Source organism: Bufo gargarizans, chromosome 5, assembly GCF_014858855.1.
Source record: "Bufo gargarizans isolate SCDJY-AF-19 chromosome 5, ASM1485885v1, whole genome shotgun sequence".
Taxonomy (NCBI): domain Eukaryota; kingdom Metazoa; phylum Chordata; class Amphibia; order Anura; family Bufonidae; genus Bufo; species Bufo gargarizans.
In genome coordinates, this window is record NC_058084.1 from 211,611,425 (window position 1) to 211,630,661 (window position 19,237).

Sequence of the window (19,237 nt, forward strand, 5' to 3'; positions counted from 1 at the left end):
TACTGGGGTGGGGGGCGCACTGCGCCACCAATGAAGATGCCCCTCTCATTAATTCATATACAGGAGGCGGGAGCTGCCTGCAGAATCACATAGCCGGCTCCCGCCCTCTATGAGCGGTAGCTGCGATCCGCGGCATTTAACCCCTCAGGTGTGGCACCTGAAGGGTTAGCTACCGCGGATCGCAGCTACTTGTCATAGAGTTTGGGAGCCGGCTATATGATTCTGCAGTGAGCTCCCGCCTCCTGTATATGAATTAATGAGAGAGGTATCTTCATTGGTGGCGCAGTGGCCATAGCCCCGCCCCTCCTCTTGTCCTCTCTCCTCTCATTGGTGGCTGGGTTTCTGCTGTTTTACTCAGTAGACACCCAGAGGCATAGTCCATGATTGATGACAATGCCAGTGAAGGACTTTTAACACCTCCGATGCCATGGTCGACTGCAACCACAGCATCAGGTCTTTTTCCTGGGAGCAGCGTGCTTCCAGGGCTTGAACGGCTCACCCTCGCTCAGATTGAAGGAGTCATTCAGTTGCTTTGGCAACCTCAGGCCCTCTGAAGGAGCCCTTTGTTCCTATGAAGCTCTGCCACCTTAGGAACAGAGAAATTCTTTCATACACTATTGTGATTCATTGGATATGGGAAAGGTGATCAGATTATCAAAATAGGCCCTAGGGGGGGACTAAAAAGTTAAGAAAAAAAGTTTGTAAAAATGTAAAAAACAAAACAAAAATATAAACCTTTAAATCACCCCCTTTTCTTATATATAAAAAATTAACTGTGAAAAATGATAATCATAGGCATCACTGCATCCCAGAATGCCCAAAGTATTCAAATATAGTATATAGTATTTCTCCTGTATAGTGAATGCTGTAATGGAAAAAAAAAAAGAAAAATTCTAAATGACCTGCCATTTTTTCATTGCTTCACCTCCCAAAGAATTGAATAAAAAGTGATCAAAATATCATACATAGCCTAAATAAAATCCCAATAAAAACAATTTTACTCATGGGGAACCACGATAAAAATGAAATCCATAAAAGCTGTGGCAGAATTACATATTTTTCCCCAATTCCCCCTATTTGGAATGTATTACCAGCAATATTAGATGGTGCAGTTAGAAAATACAACCATCAAAAACAAGTCTCATATGGCTATGTGAATGGAAAAATAAAAAAAAGTTATGGCCCTGGGAAGGCAGGGAGTAAAAAACTTAAAGGAAAAATCGCTCTGTCTGGAAGGGGTTAAGGTACAGGAACTGAACAACTGTGTTCATCATGTATAGGAATTCATTCTCAGAGAAGAGTGATCCAGTTTTTTAATTCTTAAGAATCAAACCATAGCATAAATAATGTATCATTATCGATTAGTTATTCTGTAGTAGGAAAAATCTTTGACTAGAGATGAGCGAAGCGAGCTTCAGATGTTACATCCGAAGTCACTTTGTTTAAAACTTCGGAATAATACTGTATGGAGATCCGTCTCTGTACAGTATTAGAATGGTATGGGCTCCGATGAGCCAAAGTTAGTTATTTGCGAATTCGTGCGTGACTGCATTAAATAACTTTTAGTGATTGATTTTTTTAAAGTGGAAAACCTTTTTAAAACTTGAAACCGAACTGCACTTCGGTTTCGACTAGCACCTCCACTTTTAAAATCAGTTAACAAAGTTATTCAACAAAGTCACGCACGACTTTGCAAATAACTAACTTGGGCTCATCGGATCTCCGTACAGTATTAATCCAAAGTTTTAAATGAAACAACTTCAGATGTAACATCCAAAGCTCACTTCGCTCATCTATATTTATGACTATAGCCTGTTCTGATTTCTACTCCTCTTTGGGGGAATAATTTGTTTTAGTTAAAGGCTATGTCGTCATTTGCATCCAATTTTTTTTTTATTCCATCAGTACATCAAAAATATAATACGAAACAAATTTGTGATTTGCCGTGATTAAAAATCTCCTATTTTGTGTATACAGCACCTATGGAGGGTTATGCATCTTCATTACTGAAGTTGTGCAGTGCAAAGATTGTCAGATTGGCGTTGGTCCAACTCTCGCTGCTTGAAAGGGCAGTGATGCTCATGCGACTGCTGCTTCCATTTCAAAATAACTTGCGTGTCGCACAGTGTCATTACTATTGCTCATCCGACTCAAGTGAATTGGACAAGCTGTTGTAATCACATGACATAGCTGCTGCAAATGAGAGGACGCACAGGTAGTATGGAGGGTAGTTCATCAATATCTTTGCACTGCACAAATATTCTGCAGTTATATCACTTGATGAATAGAAAAGTTTTGACAAACTATGCCATGACTTGCCTGGTGTTGCCTGGCACCCCGATTGGACATTGTGCGAATTTAGATTGCAGAGCTCACCATGGAACTCTGTGCAATCTCCAGGAAGCATGTTATAGATTGAAATATAGTTTTGTGGGAAGAGTTATCAAAAGCTTGTAATTTATTTTTTTAAGTCTCTGCTTTTTCTGAGCTCAGTATTTGGCTACAATCTCATGCCATGTCACGTCTGTATTTTTTTTAACAGCCATCATATTTTTTTGTTTGTTTTTTTTAAGACCCATTGAATACTGGTAGTCGGTAACGTCGGTATTCACTGTCTGGCAGCCCCCATACAATTGAAAGGGACTTTTAATGCCCGTTTTTCAGAAAGGCATCTGAAAAACTGACAGTTTGACCATATTTAATGCCCTTTTTTTTCAGTGTCATGTGAATATATCCTTACACAGGGCGGTCTTATCAGTGATTGACAGCTATCTATGTATACACACAGAATGCTATCATTCACCGATAATTGCCGAATAGACTCTCGAGCGCAGAAAGAGCAATTACAAGTTTTACTGAATCTTTTCCCACAAAACTATATATCAATCTACTCAGCTCTTCCTGCTCTGTAACATTCTACATGCAGATTACACTGACCGGTTCCCTTTAAGTTCCCCTGTAAGTTTGTTACACAGTGTGAAAGGTTTCCCACTATCTGATCTTGGGGACTGCTTTTGTTTTAGGATAATTTTGCATAGTAATCATAGTAGTCATAGTAATAGTGATAGTGATAGTGATAATTTTGCATAGTAATCATAGTAACATAGTAAAATAGTATATAAGGCCGAAAAAAGACATTTGTCCATCCAGTTCGGCCTGTTATCCTGCAAGTTGATTCAGAGGAAGGCAAAAAAAAAAACTGAGGTGGAAGCCAATTTTCCCCACTTAAGGGGACTCCAATCAGGCAATTGGAATAACTCCCTGGATCAACGACCCAGCTCTAGTAGCTATAGCCTGTAATATTATTACACTCCAGAAATACATCCAGGCCCCTCGTGAACTCACCATCACCACCTCCTCAGGCAGAGTGTTCCATAGTCTCACTGCTCTTACTGTAAAGAATCCTATTCTTTCCTCCAGGCGCAGAGAATGTCCACTTGTCACAGTCCTGGGGATAAATAGATGATGGGAGAGACCTCTGTACTGATCCCTGATATATTTATACATCTTCCCTCATTCGTCTTTTTTCTAAAGTGAATAACCCTAATGTTGATGATCTTTCAGGGTACTGTAGTCCCCCCCCCATTCCAGTTATTACTTTAATTGCTCTCCTCTGAACCCTCTCCAGCTCTGCTATGTCTGCCTTGTTCACCGAAGGCCAGAACTGTACACAGTACTCCATGTGTGGTCTGACTACCGATTTGTAAAGTGGTAGGACTATGTGCATCTATGCCCCCTTTTGATGCAACTAATTATCTTATTGGCCTTGGCAGCAGCTGCCTGACACTGTTTTTTACAGCTTAGTTTGCTGTTCACTAAAATTCTTAGGTCCTTTTCCATGTCGGTGTTACCCAGTGTTTTACCATTTAGTATGTACAGGTGACTTGCATTATTCCCTCCCATGTGCATAACCTTACATTTGTCTGTGTTAAACCTCATCTGCCACTTTTCTGCCCAAGCCTCCAATCTATCCAGATCCCTCTGTAGCAGTATACTGTCCTTTTTCGTGTCAATTACTTTACACACTTTAGTGTCCTCTGCAAAAATTGATACTTTACTATGCAAGCCTTCTACAAGATCATTAATACATATATTGAAGAGAATAGGGCCTAATACTGACCCCTGAGGTACTCCACTAGTGACAGTGACCCAATCTGAGTGTGTACCGTTAATAACCACCCTCTGTTTTCCATCACTGAGCCAGTTACTTACCCACATACAGAAATTTTCTCCCAGTCCAAGCATTCTCATTTTATATACTAACCTTACATGCGGTACAGTGTCAAATGCTTTGGAGAAGTCCAGATATACAACATCCATTGATTTGCTGCTGTCAAGTCTAGAACTTACCTCCTCATAGAAACTGATTAACTTAGTTTGACATGACCGATCTCTCATAAAGCCATGTTGATATGGCATTATTTGCTTATTTTCCTTGAGGTACTGCAAGATAGCATCTCTTAGAAAACCTTCAAACAGTTTACAAATGACAGATGTTAAACTTGCCATCCTATAGTTTCCAGGCTTTGTTTTTTGGACCCTTTTTGAATATTGGCACTACATTTGCTATACGCCAATCCTGTGGAACACTCCCTGTCAGTATAGAGTCCTTAAATATCAGAAATAAGGGTCTGGCTGTGACATTATTTAATTATCTTAGGATTCGGGGATGTACACCATCTGGTCCTGGCGATTTGTCTATTTTAATCTTTTTAAGACACCGCTGTACTTCTTTCTGGGTCAGACAGGGGACTTTTAATGGGGAATTAACTTTTACATTCTGCATTTCATCTGACAGTTTATTTTCTTCAGTGAATACAGTGGAGAAAAATATATTTAATAGCTTTGCTTTCTCCTCATCACTCTCTGCAATTTCTCCCTCATTACTCTGTAGAGGGACTACACCTTCAGATTTATACTTTTTACCATTTATATAATTGAAAAACATTTTAGGGTTAGTTTTGCTCTCTTTGGCAATTAATCTCTCGGTCTCTAGTTTGGCTGCTTTTATTTGTTTTTTACATTTTTTTTTCCTTGTAGTCTTTCAGTGCTTCCTCGCCCCCTCCTGTTTTAGTTATTTAAATGCTTTATTTTTGTCATTTATTGCTTTCTTTACAGTTCTATTTATCCACATTGCTTTTTTTTCCCCCTTAACCTTTTATTCCCATAAGGTATGTACCTCTCACAATTAGATTTTAGGATGCTTTTAAAAATATCCCATTTTGTGGCTGTATTTTTATTTTTCAGGATTTTGTCCCAGTTAATTAGGCCTATGGCCTCTCTTCGTTGGCAAAATTGAGCTTTTTTAAAGTTTGGTATTTTTGTTCCTCCCTGAAGAAACACTCTTTTGAATGATAATTGGTTATTACTTTATGGTCACTATTTTCCAGGTGTCCCCCGACCTGCACATCTGTTGTTCTGTCAGGTCTATTGGTTAATACTAAGTCCAGTATAGCAGTCCCTTTAGTCGGGTCCTGAACCAGTTGGGAAAGGTAATTGTCTTTGGTTATTGCCAAGAACCTGTTTCCTTTATGAGATATACAAGTTTCAGTTTCCCAGGTCCCCCATAATAACCACCTTATTATGATTTGCCGCCTCGCCTATCTCGTTTAGTAGCAGATTTTCTGTGGACTCTGGTATATTAGGTGGTTTATAATAAACTTCTATTAGTATTTTATCATTGTTTTTGCCTCCATGTATTTCTACCCACAGTGACTCCACATGTTCATGTCCCTCACTTATTTCTTCTTGGACCGAGGGCTTTAGACCCCCTCCCCCTCTCCGGTATTGACGATCCTTTCTAAACAGACTGTAAGATTGTACATTAACTGCCCAGTCATAGCTATCATCCAGCCATGTCTCAGTTATTCCCACTATGTCATAGGCCTCCTCACACATCACTAATTCCAGTTCCCCAGTTTTATTAGTCAGGCTTCTGGCATTAGTATACATACATTTAAGAGGTTTATGTATATTTTCTACCCTACACCTTTTTCCTTCTGAGCTGTTCTAGTCCCTCCTTCCATTTCTCCCCCAGGTTTATTGCCACCGGTCTCTATCTGCACTATCTTCCCCTCCTATAATGTAATCCCCCCAGTCCCTAGTTTAAACACTTCTCCAACCTTCTAGCCATCTTCTTCCCCAACACAGCTGCCCCTTCCCTATTGAGGTGCAGCCCTACAGGTAAAAAGTACAGGGAGGCAGTGTAAGCAAACCTTGCTTCCCCACAAGCAGTGCTCTAAAAATCAACCTTCAGGGACCAAGTTTATTCACATTAGATTATGCTACTGCCAAATGTGTGTTATGCTCTAATATGACCCTTTTAAAACTAATTTATGGTCTTCCAAGCAATGTGTATGTATTCAGCAGGGCTGGGATATATTTCACTTGCATGTCTTTTAAGCATACTGTGCTGTTGCTTTTTTAGACAGTACATAGTTATCTAATATACAGAATGATGGAGCCCTTTCTGTTACTCTTTAATCAAAAAAAAAGCTACTATTTGGTGCAGGCTGTTTTTATTTAATTAAGTTAATAAGTATTTTTATCTGCGGCGTCTGCTCTGATTAAACTGTGAAATACATTTTTCCAGCCAACTGGATAAATGTGTTCAAGGTAAACATAGGAAAAAGGAACTTGTGGTCTGGTCTGGTTAGGAAATGTTGTTTTTCCACAGATAATGACAGTAGTAACGTCATCGCTTTCTGGAATTTATAATTCCCTGAGCCTGTGCTTATGTGGTCGCTTTTTCAGGACTTCTCCAGCCATTGCTTTGCACTATGTTAGTAATGTTCTTTAGGCTGTCAGTGATGAACATAAAAAGCTATTGACAAAGACAATCTCCTGTCAATTTCAAGAGGATACAGGTGCCATGAATGTCTGAGAGAGGGGCTATTTCAATTTCTTGATGTCTATTGGGACAACCCTTCTGCTTTCTCTTTTGACTATATTCCTCTGATGGTACCAGCTTTTCCCACATACTACATGGATCTCTTGGTCCCTGATACTCGACCTGTGTTAAAGTGCAGCCGATCACCTGATTGCTTATTCATCATTGGACATCTACATCATTGTTTCTGGGCAGCAGATTTCCTGTGTAAGCTGCGATCTGCTGCCCAGAAACAATGATTCTGTATGAGGATAAGAACAGAGGAAATGACCTCACCTCATCTGACGATACTCACAATAATTGGTAACTCAGTCAGGATTTTACAGGTGATGGCCTATCCTCGGAATAGACCAGCAGTAACTGATCGTCCAGGGTCTTACACACTAGACCCCACCAATCAGCTGTTCTGCAGTAGCGCCAGTGCTGGAACTACACCGCTCTGTCCATCGAGTAGTGAACAGAGTTGGTAACTGCAGGAGAGAAATGAAAGGAAGGAGCACTGCGTTTACCAGCTCTGTCCACTGCACTTCATACAGAGCTGTAGTTCCAGCAGTGCAGCTACTGCAGAACAGCTGATTGGTGGGGTGGTGGACCTCTGCTGATCAGATGGTTAAGAGAAAGAACACACTCATTTTTTAAAAGAACTGAAAGGCTCATTGTAGTAGTGCTTACGCTGGTGTAGTGGGCCTGTATGATTGGAAGGTTTCTACAAAGCACTTATCTGTCAGAACTAGGGAAGAGCGAACTTCTGCTTTCAACTTCGGCGTACAAGGTTCGGGTTATCTAAGAATTTATGCTCAGTGGTAGCGAAATCCATAACGGAATTCTTCGATAACCCAAACCTTGTACACCGAACTTAAAAACAGAAGTTCCCTCAACACTAGTCAGAACTCTTATTGTTCTGGTGGATTTAGACTGCTAGATAATCGTGCAGATTATTAGGAACAAACGTTCCTGCGAGTGCCCATTCCCATTACCTGTGTAAACGATCGAGTGGCTCGTTCATCAGGTGAAACTGATGCTCGTGCAGGCACCTAAATTATTGTTTCTGGGCAGCAGGTCGTGCTGTCTAAACAGCGATCTGCTGCCCAGAAACAATGCAGCTGTTTGAGGACGAGGAATTGCAATAGTGATCCCTCGTCTTCATACGGTAGAGGTGTTAACCTCCACTGAATGAGCAGCCGACTGTCGGGAAGGAGTGCTTGCTGCTCCTTGGCCTGTCTAAATGCTTCTTTATTTTAGGCGTTGTTTAAAGATTCTGGATACTCAACCTAAAATGATGTAGTGAGTTCTATTCAAAGGAAGCTTATTTTATTTTATTTGTTTTAATGAAAAAGAAGCAGTCTAGGTACCAAATAAAATATATTGAAATTATAGGTTTCCTCTGTGGTTAAAATAGGAATGGAAAAGCCACCGTTTTACCATTAAGTCCTATAAACGTTATGCCACTAATATTTTAAAGGGAGTCTGTAAGTTTTATAAGATTTTATTGAGTTTTCAAAACTAAACAATATTAGAAAAGTCAGCATTATACCTTATAATTATCCTAGCAGAAGGACCCGGCTTTGCACGGGTAAATTTAATCTATTTAATTTAATGTTTGTGTGTGACGTTAAAAATATCGACAGTATCCTTCATAACGGTGACCTCTACAGCACCCCGCCCCCTTAACACTGACCCCCCCCCCCCCACAGTACCCCACCTCCTTAAAATGGGATCTCTACAGCACCCCACCCCTGTACACTGCCCCCCCCACAGTACCCCACCTCCTTAAAATGGGATCTCTACAGCAAGCAGCTCATCACCTTAACTTTAACCTTCACAGCACCCTACTCCCTTGACAGTGGCCTCCTAAGAGATAATTTAGATACTCTTACCAAGGAAAATAGACATTGATTGGGTGTCCCCCTTTCAACATGATGTATCATTGTACAGTCGCAACCTGTGAGTCTGTCTGGCTTTGGAGTGGTTTTTGTATGGCATTGAAGTGTATGGGGAAAAAAAAAAGGGGGGATTTTAAAAACGGCAGTTCAATTTTCGCATGCAAAACATATGCAAAGTGTATATGAGATTTTGCAAGTTGGTTTCACTCCTGACTTATCAGCTGTGACTTTATTTTTAAGTTACAAAATTGTCCCTACTCCAGTAGTTGGAGTGTGTGTGTGTGGGGGTGGGGGGTGTTGTCAAAAGTGGAAGAACATTTCAAGACAGAAATGTTAGACTTAAGATGCAAGAATTGTGCAACATTTGCTATATTTGAATCAGCAAGCAGACTCCTGCAAAAAAGAGTTTCAGAATTCCCCTTCATGATAAATCCCCCTCCCCCCATCATCACCTTCTGTATGAATGGTATAATGTTCATTTATTGGTATAGCTTCTCTTCAAAGCCATAAGGGGAAAATCATTTTCCCCCTATGCTTTTTTGGGGGTAGAAAAGTCACAAATGCTCAATTTTTTGCCACCCTTACCAATTGTATGAAAAGGAGGTAAGGCCCAGGAACATTCATCATTATTTATGCCAGAAAATGACACAAAAATTGCCAGAGGAGGCGTGTAATTTATGATAAAACCTGCGCCATAAATTACAGCGCAGGCCCTGTAAAGACTGGTGTAGCAGACATCTTGGTGAATCAGGGTCATAGTGTTTTACATGAAAAAGTAACTATTGCAATGCAAAAAGGTACTTAACACCCACTTGGATCAGACGCTAAGGCTGGTTTCACATGGGCGTTGCGGGAAACCATGGTTATAGGGGAAAATAAAAGCATTCTTAATACAGAATGCATAGTACAACAGGGCTGGAGGGGAACGGAATTGCAGACCCATTCCTTTATATGGGGCAGCACGATGTGCTGCCCGGACACGGAATTGTGGACCTGCACTTCTGGGTCTGCAATTCCGTTCCCGAAAAAAATAGAACATGTCCTATTCTTGTCCGCAATTGCGGACAAGAAAAGGCATTTTCTCGTAAGTGCCGGCGATGTACGGTCCGCAAAATGCGGAACGCACATCGCCGATGTCCGTGTTTTGCGGATCCACAGATCCATGGATCTGCAAAACACACACGGACGTGTGAATGGACCCTAAAGAACAACTCCATACATCATTTCTTCAAACTCTGTGTTGTTCTTTCTGTAGTTCCTCCTGAAAATGTATGAATGAGTTGGGGTCCATACACACGTCCGCAAAATGGGTCCGCATCCTTTCCGCAATTTTGCGGAATGGGTGCAGACCTATTCATTTTCAATGGGGCTGGAATGTGCTGTCCGCATCCGCATTTGCGGATCCGCACTTCCGCATCCGTGCTTCCGTTTCCGCAGAAAAAAATAGAACATGTCCATTATAGTGGCGGCGATATGCGGTCCACAAATTGCGGAATGCACATTGCCGGTGTCCGTGTTTTGTGGATCCGAAAAACACTTACGGACGTGTGGATGGGTCCTTAACTGTCCCTCGTCAGCGGAGCGTGTCTCTGCACATTCTGGTACTTTCTAGTTGCACTGTGTGAGCCATTCTATTGTCAAGAAAAATGGTTGTGCTAAATTTTCAATCCATTCACACATTTCCAGGAGGCTTAACGGAGGGACAGCCCCACACAGAGTTCTAACAGAAGGCATTCCACAGGTAATAGGAGTCTGTACTGGACTTTTAGGGTGCTGATCTTTGACCACAGGATTTTTTGGCAGATTTGTCTGTATATGATGAATCCTGCACTAAGGGACAGATTTCTAACATTGCAGTCGTAGAAAGTATTGTTTTTCTTAAGTTATTTTGTAGCTTCTCTGGCATAAACTGAGCATCATTATCAAGTCTAAAATCAATGTTCTTAGTTCTTAATTAAGTGACATGAAATATGCTGTGATGAATGTCTGAGCAAGTGGATTTATGGAGCAAGAATAATCTGCAGTAAATCATTAGATCAGCAGGTCTGGAGTGATTTGTAGTATTCTGCTTTTATACAGTTGTGTTCAAAATAATAGCAGTGTGTTTAAAAAAGTGACTAAAGCTCAAAATCCTTCTAATAGCTTCTATTTCCATACACACAAATGCATCGGGAACACTACACATTCTACTCCAAATCAAAACATGAAGAAAAATATATCAAATTTGTGTTGTGCCTCTAAAAAAAAATAAACAATTGAAAAGTGAATATTGGACTGTTCCACAAAATAGCAGTTTGTATTCTTCTTTACAAACTCAGACATTCACTATATAAACTGAAAAATGTTTGAAGATTTTCCTTTCCTTTGAATCACTTAACTAATATTTAGTTGTATAACCACTGTTTCTGAGAACCACTGTACATCTGTGTTGCATGGAGTCAACCAACTTCTGGCACCTGTGAACAGGTATTCCAGCCCAGGATGATTGGACTACATTCCACAGTTCTTCTCCATTTCTTGGAAACTGCATTTTTTATGTCATCCCACAAGTTTTCTATTGGATTAAGATCCAGGGATTGGGCTGGCCACTCCATCACATCAATCTTGTTGGTCTGGAACCAAGATGTTGCACGTTTACTGGTGTGGGGTCGTTGTCTTGTTGGAACACCCATTTCAAGGGCATTTCCCTTTCAGCATAAGCCGGCATGACCGCTTCAAGTATTCTGATGTATTCAAACTGATCCATAATCCCTGGTATGCGATAAATAGGCCCAACACCTTAGTATGAGAAACCTCCCCATATCATGATGCTTCACTGTCTTCAGTGTACTGTGGCTTGAATTCAGTGTTTGGGGGTCGTCTGACAAACTGTCTCCGGCCACTAGACCCAAAAAGAACAATCTGACTTTCATCAGTCCACAAAATGTCTCTTTAGGCCAGTCAATGTGATCTTTGACAAATTGTAACCTCTTCAGCACACGTCTTTTTTTCAACAGTGGGACTTTGCGGGGGCTTCTTACGGATAGCTTGGCTTTACATATGCGTCTTCTAATTGTAACAGTACTCACAGGTAACTTTAGACCTTCTTTGATCTTCCTGGTGCTGATTGTTGGCAGAGTCCTTGCCATTTTGCCTATTCTTCTATCCATTTGAATGGTAGTTTTTCGTTTTCTTTCACGTCTTTCAGGTTTTGGTTGCCATTTTAAAGCAATTGCGATCATTTTAGCTAAACAGCCTATCATTTTCTACACTTCTTTATATGTTTTCCCCTCTCCAATGAACTTTTTTTTTATCAAGGTACACTGTTCTTCTGAACAATGATTTGAACGACCCATTTTCCTCCGAATTTCAGAGAGAAATGCACTGTAACCAGCATGTACAACATTTGCTGCCTTCCTTCCTTAAATAAGGGCAATAAATGCCATCTGTTTTTCAAAGAATGAATGACCTCACTCATTGAACTCCACACTGCTATTATTTTGAACATGCCCCTAGCAATTAGAGATTTATTTACACAGAATCAGCAGCATGCATAGCATGACTGTTGGGTTGCTATTACTCTACTACACCTGCTAGTAAATTATTAGCCATGTAGAAATATAATTTCTACCCAAAAAAGTGATTGATCAGGTTAGTGATGTCTGACTGCTATTATTTTGAACACAACTGTATATTTGTTACCCTTTCATGTCTGCTTAGCTAATGTATATGATTATACAAGCCATTCATTACACTAGTGACTATTTTATTGTTATTGAGCTGCCCCATAGCAGTATATAGGCACAGTGACTTACCATCCATTACAGTATTTATTTGTCCTATGCTATCTGCCATTGGGCAGGAAATCACTCAAGTAACTCTTGTGATCAGTTATTTTACGGTATCTTCAAAGCCAGTATCTTTGATCTTTAGATCCATTATCATACTTAACAGTTGGTGCAGATGGAGTCACTGCTCATGTGAGTGTGTCATATCAGATATGGGATGAAGAGTTGACCCACAAAATATTCTACAGTTTTAAAACCAGCACTTGGATCTGAATACTTTTGTAATTGCATGTAATTTAAAATTTTGCATAGCCACTCAGTTATTCAATAAAATGTATCTGTACAGCGCCACCTGCTGTTTGAGAGATTCAGCAGAAAAGACACTCCCCTTAAGTTGCATGCAATCTAGCAGATCAATGAATGTGGAGATCTCTGGATCCATGTGAGGTAAACGGCTGGTTCTAGCTTTGTTACATTAGTTATGGGATAACTCCTCTAACCTGTCACCTCTCCTGACATCTCTGTTTTAGTGGCTACTTGTGTTCCCCATGTAATAACTACTCTGGTGTATCTGTTCTTATAACTCTGTTATGCCATTCCTCTGTTATTCCTATTAGAAGTTTATACATGAATTGCCAGCAGTCTGCTGTAAAGGTCCATCTGGATGTTATTAGTTGGAGCTCCCTGACACTGGTAGATTTAATTGGATAGTGTCAGACTGCGCAGGGACATACCCCTAACAGTTGGACCCTTAAGGCTGGTTTCACATGGGCATGGTGGAAAAAGATGCAGATGCGTTGCGGGAACATGCACGATTTTTCAGCGCAAGTGCAAAATATTGTAATGCGTTTTGCACGCGCGTGAGAAAAATCGGCATGTTTGGTACCCAAACCCAAATAGGTGTTGTGTAGATTGTATTATTTCCCCTTATAACATGGTTATAAGGGAAAATAATAGCATTCTTAATGCAGAATGCATAGTACAATAGGGCTGGAGGGGTTAAAAAATAAATAAATAATAATTTAACTCGCCTCATCCACTTGTTCGCGCAGCCCGGCTTCTCTTCTGTCTTCTTCTTTGAGGAATAGGACCTTTGATGTCACTGTGCTCATCACATGGTCCATAACATGATCCATCACCATGGTGATGTATCATGTGACGGACCATGTGATGAGCGCAGTGATGTCACCACAGGTCCTTTTCCTGTGCACAACAAAGATGAAGACAGAAGAGAAGCCGGGCTGTGCGAACAAGTGGATTAAGGTGAGTTAAATTATTTTTTCTTTTAACCCCTCCAGCCCTATTGTACTATGCATTCTGTATTAAGAATGCTATAATTTTCCCTTATAGCCATGTTATAAGGGAAAATGATAATGATCGGGTCCCCATCCCGATCATCTCCTAGCAACCGTGTGTGAAAATCGCACCGCATCCACACTTGCTTGCGGATGTTTGCGATTTTCACGCAGCCCCATTCACTTCTATGGGGCCTTTGTTGCGTGAAAAACGCACAATATAGAGCATGCTGCGATTTTCATGCAACGCACAAGTGATTCGTGAAAATCACCGCTCATGTGCACAGCCCCATAGAAATGAATGGGTCCGGATTCAGTTCGGGTGCAATGCGTTCAACTCACGCATTGCACCCGTGTGGAAATCTCACCTGTGTAAAAGGGGCCTTAGGGTACCTTCACACATTGCAGATTTTGCAGCAGAAATTTCTGTGACTGAAAATCATTTTCATTCACATTAATAGGGTTGTTTTCACAGCAAGCACGCTGATTTCTACAGGCCCCATGTGTCTAGAAAACATAATAAATGCATGTTATTAGTAGTTACTGAAGCAGACATGTAAGGAGAGGTTATGGGTCCTCTTCAACTATTTAAGGCTCTGTAATATACTGTTACATCACAGAGCGCTGATACTTAATACTATCTACTGCACATGATGTGGTTTTTGCATATACAAAAAACATATACAGTCCTGGTCAAAAGTTTAAGACCACTTGAAAAATGGAAAAAAATCATATTTAGCATGGCTGGATCTTAACAAGGTTCCAAGTAGAGCTTCAACGTGCAACAAGAAGAAATAGGAATGAGACAAAACATTTTTTGAGCATTCAATTTAATGAAAACAACGAATAAACTGAAACAGGCTGTTTTTCAGCTGATCAAAGGTTTGGGACCACACCTCCCCAAAAAAACGAAACCCCCCCAAAACAGAAATCCAACGTCCAAACATGAACTCAGTAATGAGTAGCTACGCCGTTATTGTTTACCACTTCCAAAATTCGTTTCGGCATGTTCGATGCAAGCGTTTCCATGAGGTGAGTGGGAACATTTCTCCAAGTGAAGACGGCCGCACGAAGACCATCTACTGTCTGGAACTGTTGTCCATTTTTGTAAACTTCCCTTGCCATCCATCCCCAAAAGTTCTCAATTGGATTTAGATCAGGGGAACACGCAGGATGGGCCAAAAGAGTGATGTTGTTCTCCTGGAAGAAGTCCCCTGTCCTGCGGGCATTGTGTACTGTAGCGTTGTCCTGTTTAAAAACCCAGTCGTTACCACACAGACGGGGGCCCTCAGTCATGAGGAATGCTCTCTGCAACATCTGGACATAGCCAGCGGCCGTTTGAGGGCCCCTGCATTTCCTGAAGCTCCATTGTTCCACTGAAGGAAAAAGCACCTCAGACGATTATGGCATGTAGAAAACATCTCAGGTGGGATCTGCTTGTCATGCCAGTAACGTTGGAAACCATCAGGACCATCAAGGTTAAATTTTTTCTCATCAGAGAATAAAACTTTCTTCAACCTTTGAATGTCCCATGTTTGGTGCTCTCTTGCAAAGTCCAAACGAGCAGTTCTGTGGCGTTCAAGGAGACGAGGTCTTTGAAGACTTTTTATGTTTTTGAAGGCCTTCAGTCTCAGATGCCGTCTGATGGTTATGGGCCTGCAGTCAGCACCAGTAAGGGCCTTAATTTGGGTCAAGGATCGTCCAGTGTCTTGACGGACAGCCAATTGGATCCTCTGGCTCAGTGCTGATGAAATTTTTTGGGGTCTTCCACTTGACTTTTTTGTTACATAACCCTCAGGATCATTTAAGAAATTCCTTTCTTACTGTGTCCCACCTCGGCAGCGATGGCGCTCTGTGAGAGACCCTGCTTATGCAGTTCAACAACCCGACCACGTTCAAAAAGGGAGAGTTTTTTTGCCTTTGCCATCACAACATGTGACTACCTGACAGAAAATGACAATAAATCCACATCTTTGCACAGATTTGGCCTTTTAAAAGGCATGTGGTCCTAAAATTTGGATCAGCTGAAAAACAGCCTGTTTCAGTTTAATCGTTATTTTCAATTAATTGAATGCTCAAAAAATGTTTTGTCTCACTCTCATTTCTTCTTGTTGCATGTTGAAGCTCTACTTGGAACCTTGTTAAGATCCAACAATGTAAAATGAGATTTTTTGCCATTTTTCAAGTGGTCTTAAACTTTTCATCGGGACTGTACATTAAACGAGTGCCTCTGATGGATGTTGTACAGTGGCATCCATCATCATCATCAGAGTTTCACGTATACATTAATGTATATGTTTCTTTACCGGACTCTGCAGGATGGAAAAGCGAGGTGAGCTACGTTTTTGTATCCCTTTTTCTTCCCAATGTATACGTTAAACCAGGCGTGCTCAACCTGCGGCCCTCCAGCTGTTGTAAAACTACAACTCCCACAATGCCCTGCTGTCGGATGATAGCTGTAGGATGTTCGGGCATGCTGGTAGTTGTAGTTTTGCAACAGCTGGAGGGCCGCAGGTTGAGCACGCCTGCGTTAAACGGATGACAAAAACATGATGTGAACCCAGCCTTAGGGCTGTTTCACACAAGCGTGTGTGTGTGTGAGTGGGATCCTCCATTCTGGACACTGCTAGTCTTGCAGGAGTGCACAGCATTATACTGCTTTATAATGCTGTGTGCCTCTGCTTGACCTTACTTCCACAGAATTATACTGACCGCTTTATTTCAGTATGGTCCTGTAGAAGGAAGGTCACACAGATGCACACAGCATTATAAATCCGTATAATGCCATGCGCTCCTTCAGGGTGAGCAGTGTCCAGAACAGAGGATCACTCTCGCACACGGAGTGTGATTTCCGGACTACACACACTTGTCTGAAACAGCCCTTATTGCTAGCTTTCTTTAATAACCTGTGGATAGCAATCACCTCCAGCAAACATTAAAGTCATGGGTTTACTTGCTTTTTCTTCCTGCATTGTGGGTGTTTACTGAGTATGCTCAATAAAAGACATGGACAGTACTAAGAGTTGATGGTTGTTTTTGTTGTTTTTATTTTATGTTATATCCGTTATATTTTAAATCATGCTTGCTGTGTTTCCAATGAAATAATGTTGTACCCTGACCATAACGCTATGAAACGTTAATTCATGTACTGGAACACTAATTGCCAGCCTTGTTATACAATATCAGTGTCCAACCTCACTAGTGCTATTTTGGCTGATTTGATATGAATGAAAATCCAGTTAAAAGCCTTTTCACAAAGGATGGAGGGTGATATTAAGGAGACAGGCTCTATAACGGTTCTTGAATGAACGTGATCTTATGTGTTTGTGTGTACACAGAGGTGTTATATTAACATGACTTTATTGTTTTAGAATCGTAATGAGATAAAAAATGGAGCCATTCTGCGGCTGACATCATCACCAGTAAGTATTGATTTAGCAGTGATTCTTAGGCCAGGTTCACAGCAGTATTTTTCAGAAAAAAATGGATCCTGTATTTTAAGCTTGCGTTATACTCATTTATGCACATTTCGATGCAGGACTTTTTTTTTTCCATCTAAAATAACACTGAGGACCCCCATCGATTACCAAAATGATCAGGCAAAACAGCGCCAATCAAAGTCTCTGGGACGCCCATAGAGATAAATAAGGAGGCCAATTATATACTTGCCTCTCTATGCATATTGGGGCATGAGACCTCCGTTCTCATGTTCAGTTTGGATCCCAGTGGTCAGACCCCCACCAGTCTAACAGTTCGAGTTAGAGGATAACTTTTTAAACTTTTAACATCATCTAGCATTAGGGTCCATTCACACGTCCGCATCCGTTCCGCAATATCGGGAACGGGTGTGGACCCATTCATTCTCAATGGAGCAGGAATGGATGCGGAGAGCACACTATGTGCTCTCCGCATCCGCATTTCCAGAGCACAGCCCCGAACTTCCGGGCCGCGGTGCTGCAAAAAAATAGAACATGTCCTATTCTTGTCCGCAATTGCGGACAAAAATAGGCAGTTCTATGGGGGTGCAGGCCGGGTGTATGGTGTATCCGGAAAACACTACGGACGTGTGAATGGACCCTTAATCAGTGAACTTTTTTAAAGGGGTTCTACACTTTTTTTTTAAACTGATGATCTATCCTCTGGGACCCCCGACACCTGGGACCCCCGCCGATCAGCTGTTTGAGAAGGCAGCGGTGCTCCAGCAGCACCTCGGCCTTCTCACTGTTTACCGCAGGCCCAGTAATGTGGGCGCGGCTAAGCTTCGTTTTCTTGAATGGAGCGCTGCTGCCTTCTCAAACAGCTGATTGGCGGGCGTCCCGGGTGTCGGACCCCCGCCGATCAGAAGCTGATGATCTATTCAGAGGATAGATCATCAGTTTAAACAAAGTGCAGAACCCCTTTAAGGTACCTTTATCTTTGAACACTGTTCTATAATTTATAAGTGTGATCTGCAATAAATGTTTGAGGCTTGCTTTTATTGCCACTACACCTCCATCTTTAGTGTTCTGCCCAGTATATAATTCACATTCTGTATTCTAATGTGCCACTGGTTGTGTAAGATCAGGATACTAACAGCAAAAATTAGACATATGAACATATGTTTTCTTCGGCTGCACATTTGTGTTCGGTAAATCTGGTAGTCTGTTCTGACAGAGGAGCATACTACTGGAATTACTGTATCCTGCCAGGGCCCACCAGATTACACTTCACTATAATGGGATCCATTGGGTTTTCGGCATGAATGCTGGCATTCTGACAACCCCCTAAAACGCTTCTGGTGTTCTTGTTGGAAACTGGACTGAAACCATTATAGTGAATGGGGAACCAGTGGGCCCTAGCAGTGTCTGGTTATGCCAGATAGTCTGCTCTACTGTTGGAACAGACTACCGGATTTACTGACCACAGATGTGGGTGTAGCCTAAAACTAAGAAGTACTCTAAGTATGCTGTTTTGGTATCATCTAAGTGGTAGTCAATTTCACCTTTTTTATTTTATTTTATTAATGCATGGCTCCTGTGATTTGTCTCCAGCAATCACCTCTGAAGTGTAAAAATGTGTGTATATATATATATATATATATATATATATATATATATAAAAATCATAGTTCTCCACTTTCTTTTTTTATATCAGGTTTTATATGTGTACCTTCATATGGTTGTGCGATAAAGAAATAGTATTTACCAATCCAGTTTTTTTTGTGTCCATGCTTAGACTCACACTGCTCATAAGCTCCATGAGAGGATCCAGTCTTCAAGTATGGACGTCAAGCTAGAAGCGTTAAAGGATTTGGCCAGATTTTCACGAGATATTACTTTTGCTCAAGAATTCATAAACCTGGATGGTATTTATTTACTTACACAAATGGTCGAAAGTGGTACAGAGTAAGTTTCACCTGCTATC

The 19,237-nt window shown here is 41.1% G+C and overlaps 1 protein-coding gene across 1 annotated transcript in view; it reads left to right on the forward strand.

The window, feature by feature from the left end:
• Window positions 1-19,237, forward strand: part of ELMO1 (engulfment and cell motility 1) — a 475,397-nt gene that overhangs the window by 89,740 nt on the left and 366,420 nt on the right. The window contains exons 5-6 of the mRNA XM_044293583.1: window positions 17,206-17,256; window positions 19,049-19,218. Of these exons, the coding sequence (XP_044149518.1) occupies window positions 17,206-17,256; window positions 19,049-19,218 (221 nt within the window). The remainder of the gene's footprint in view (window positions 1-17,205; window positions 17,257-19,048; window positions 19,219-19,237) is intronic.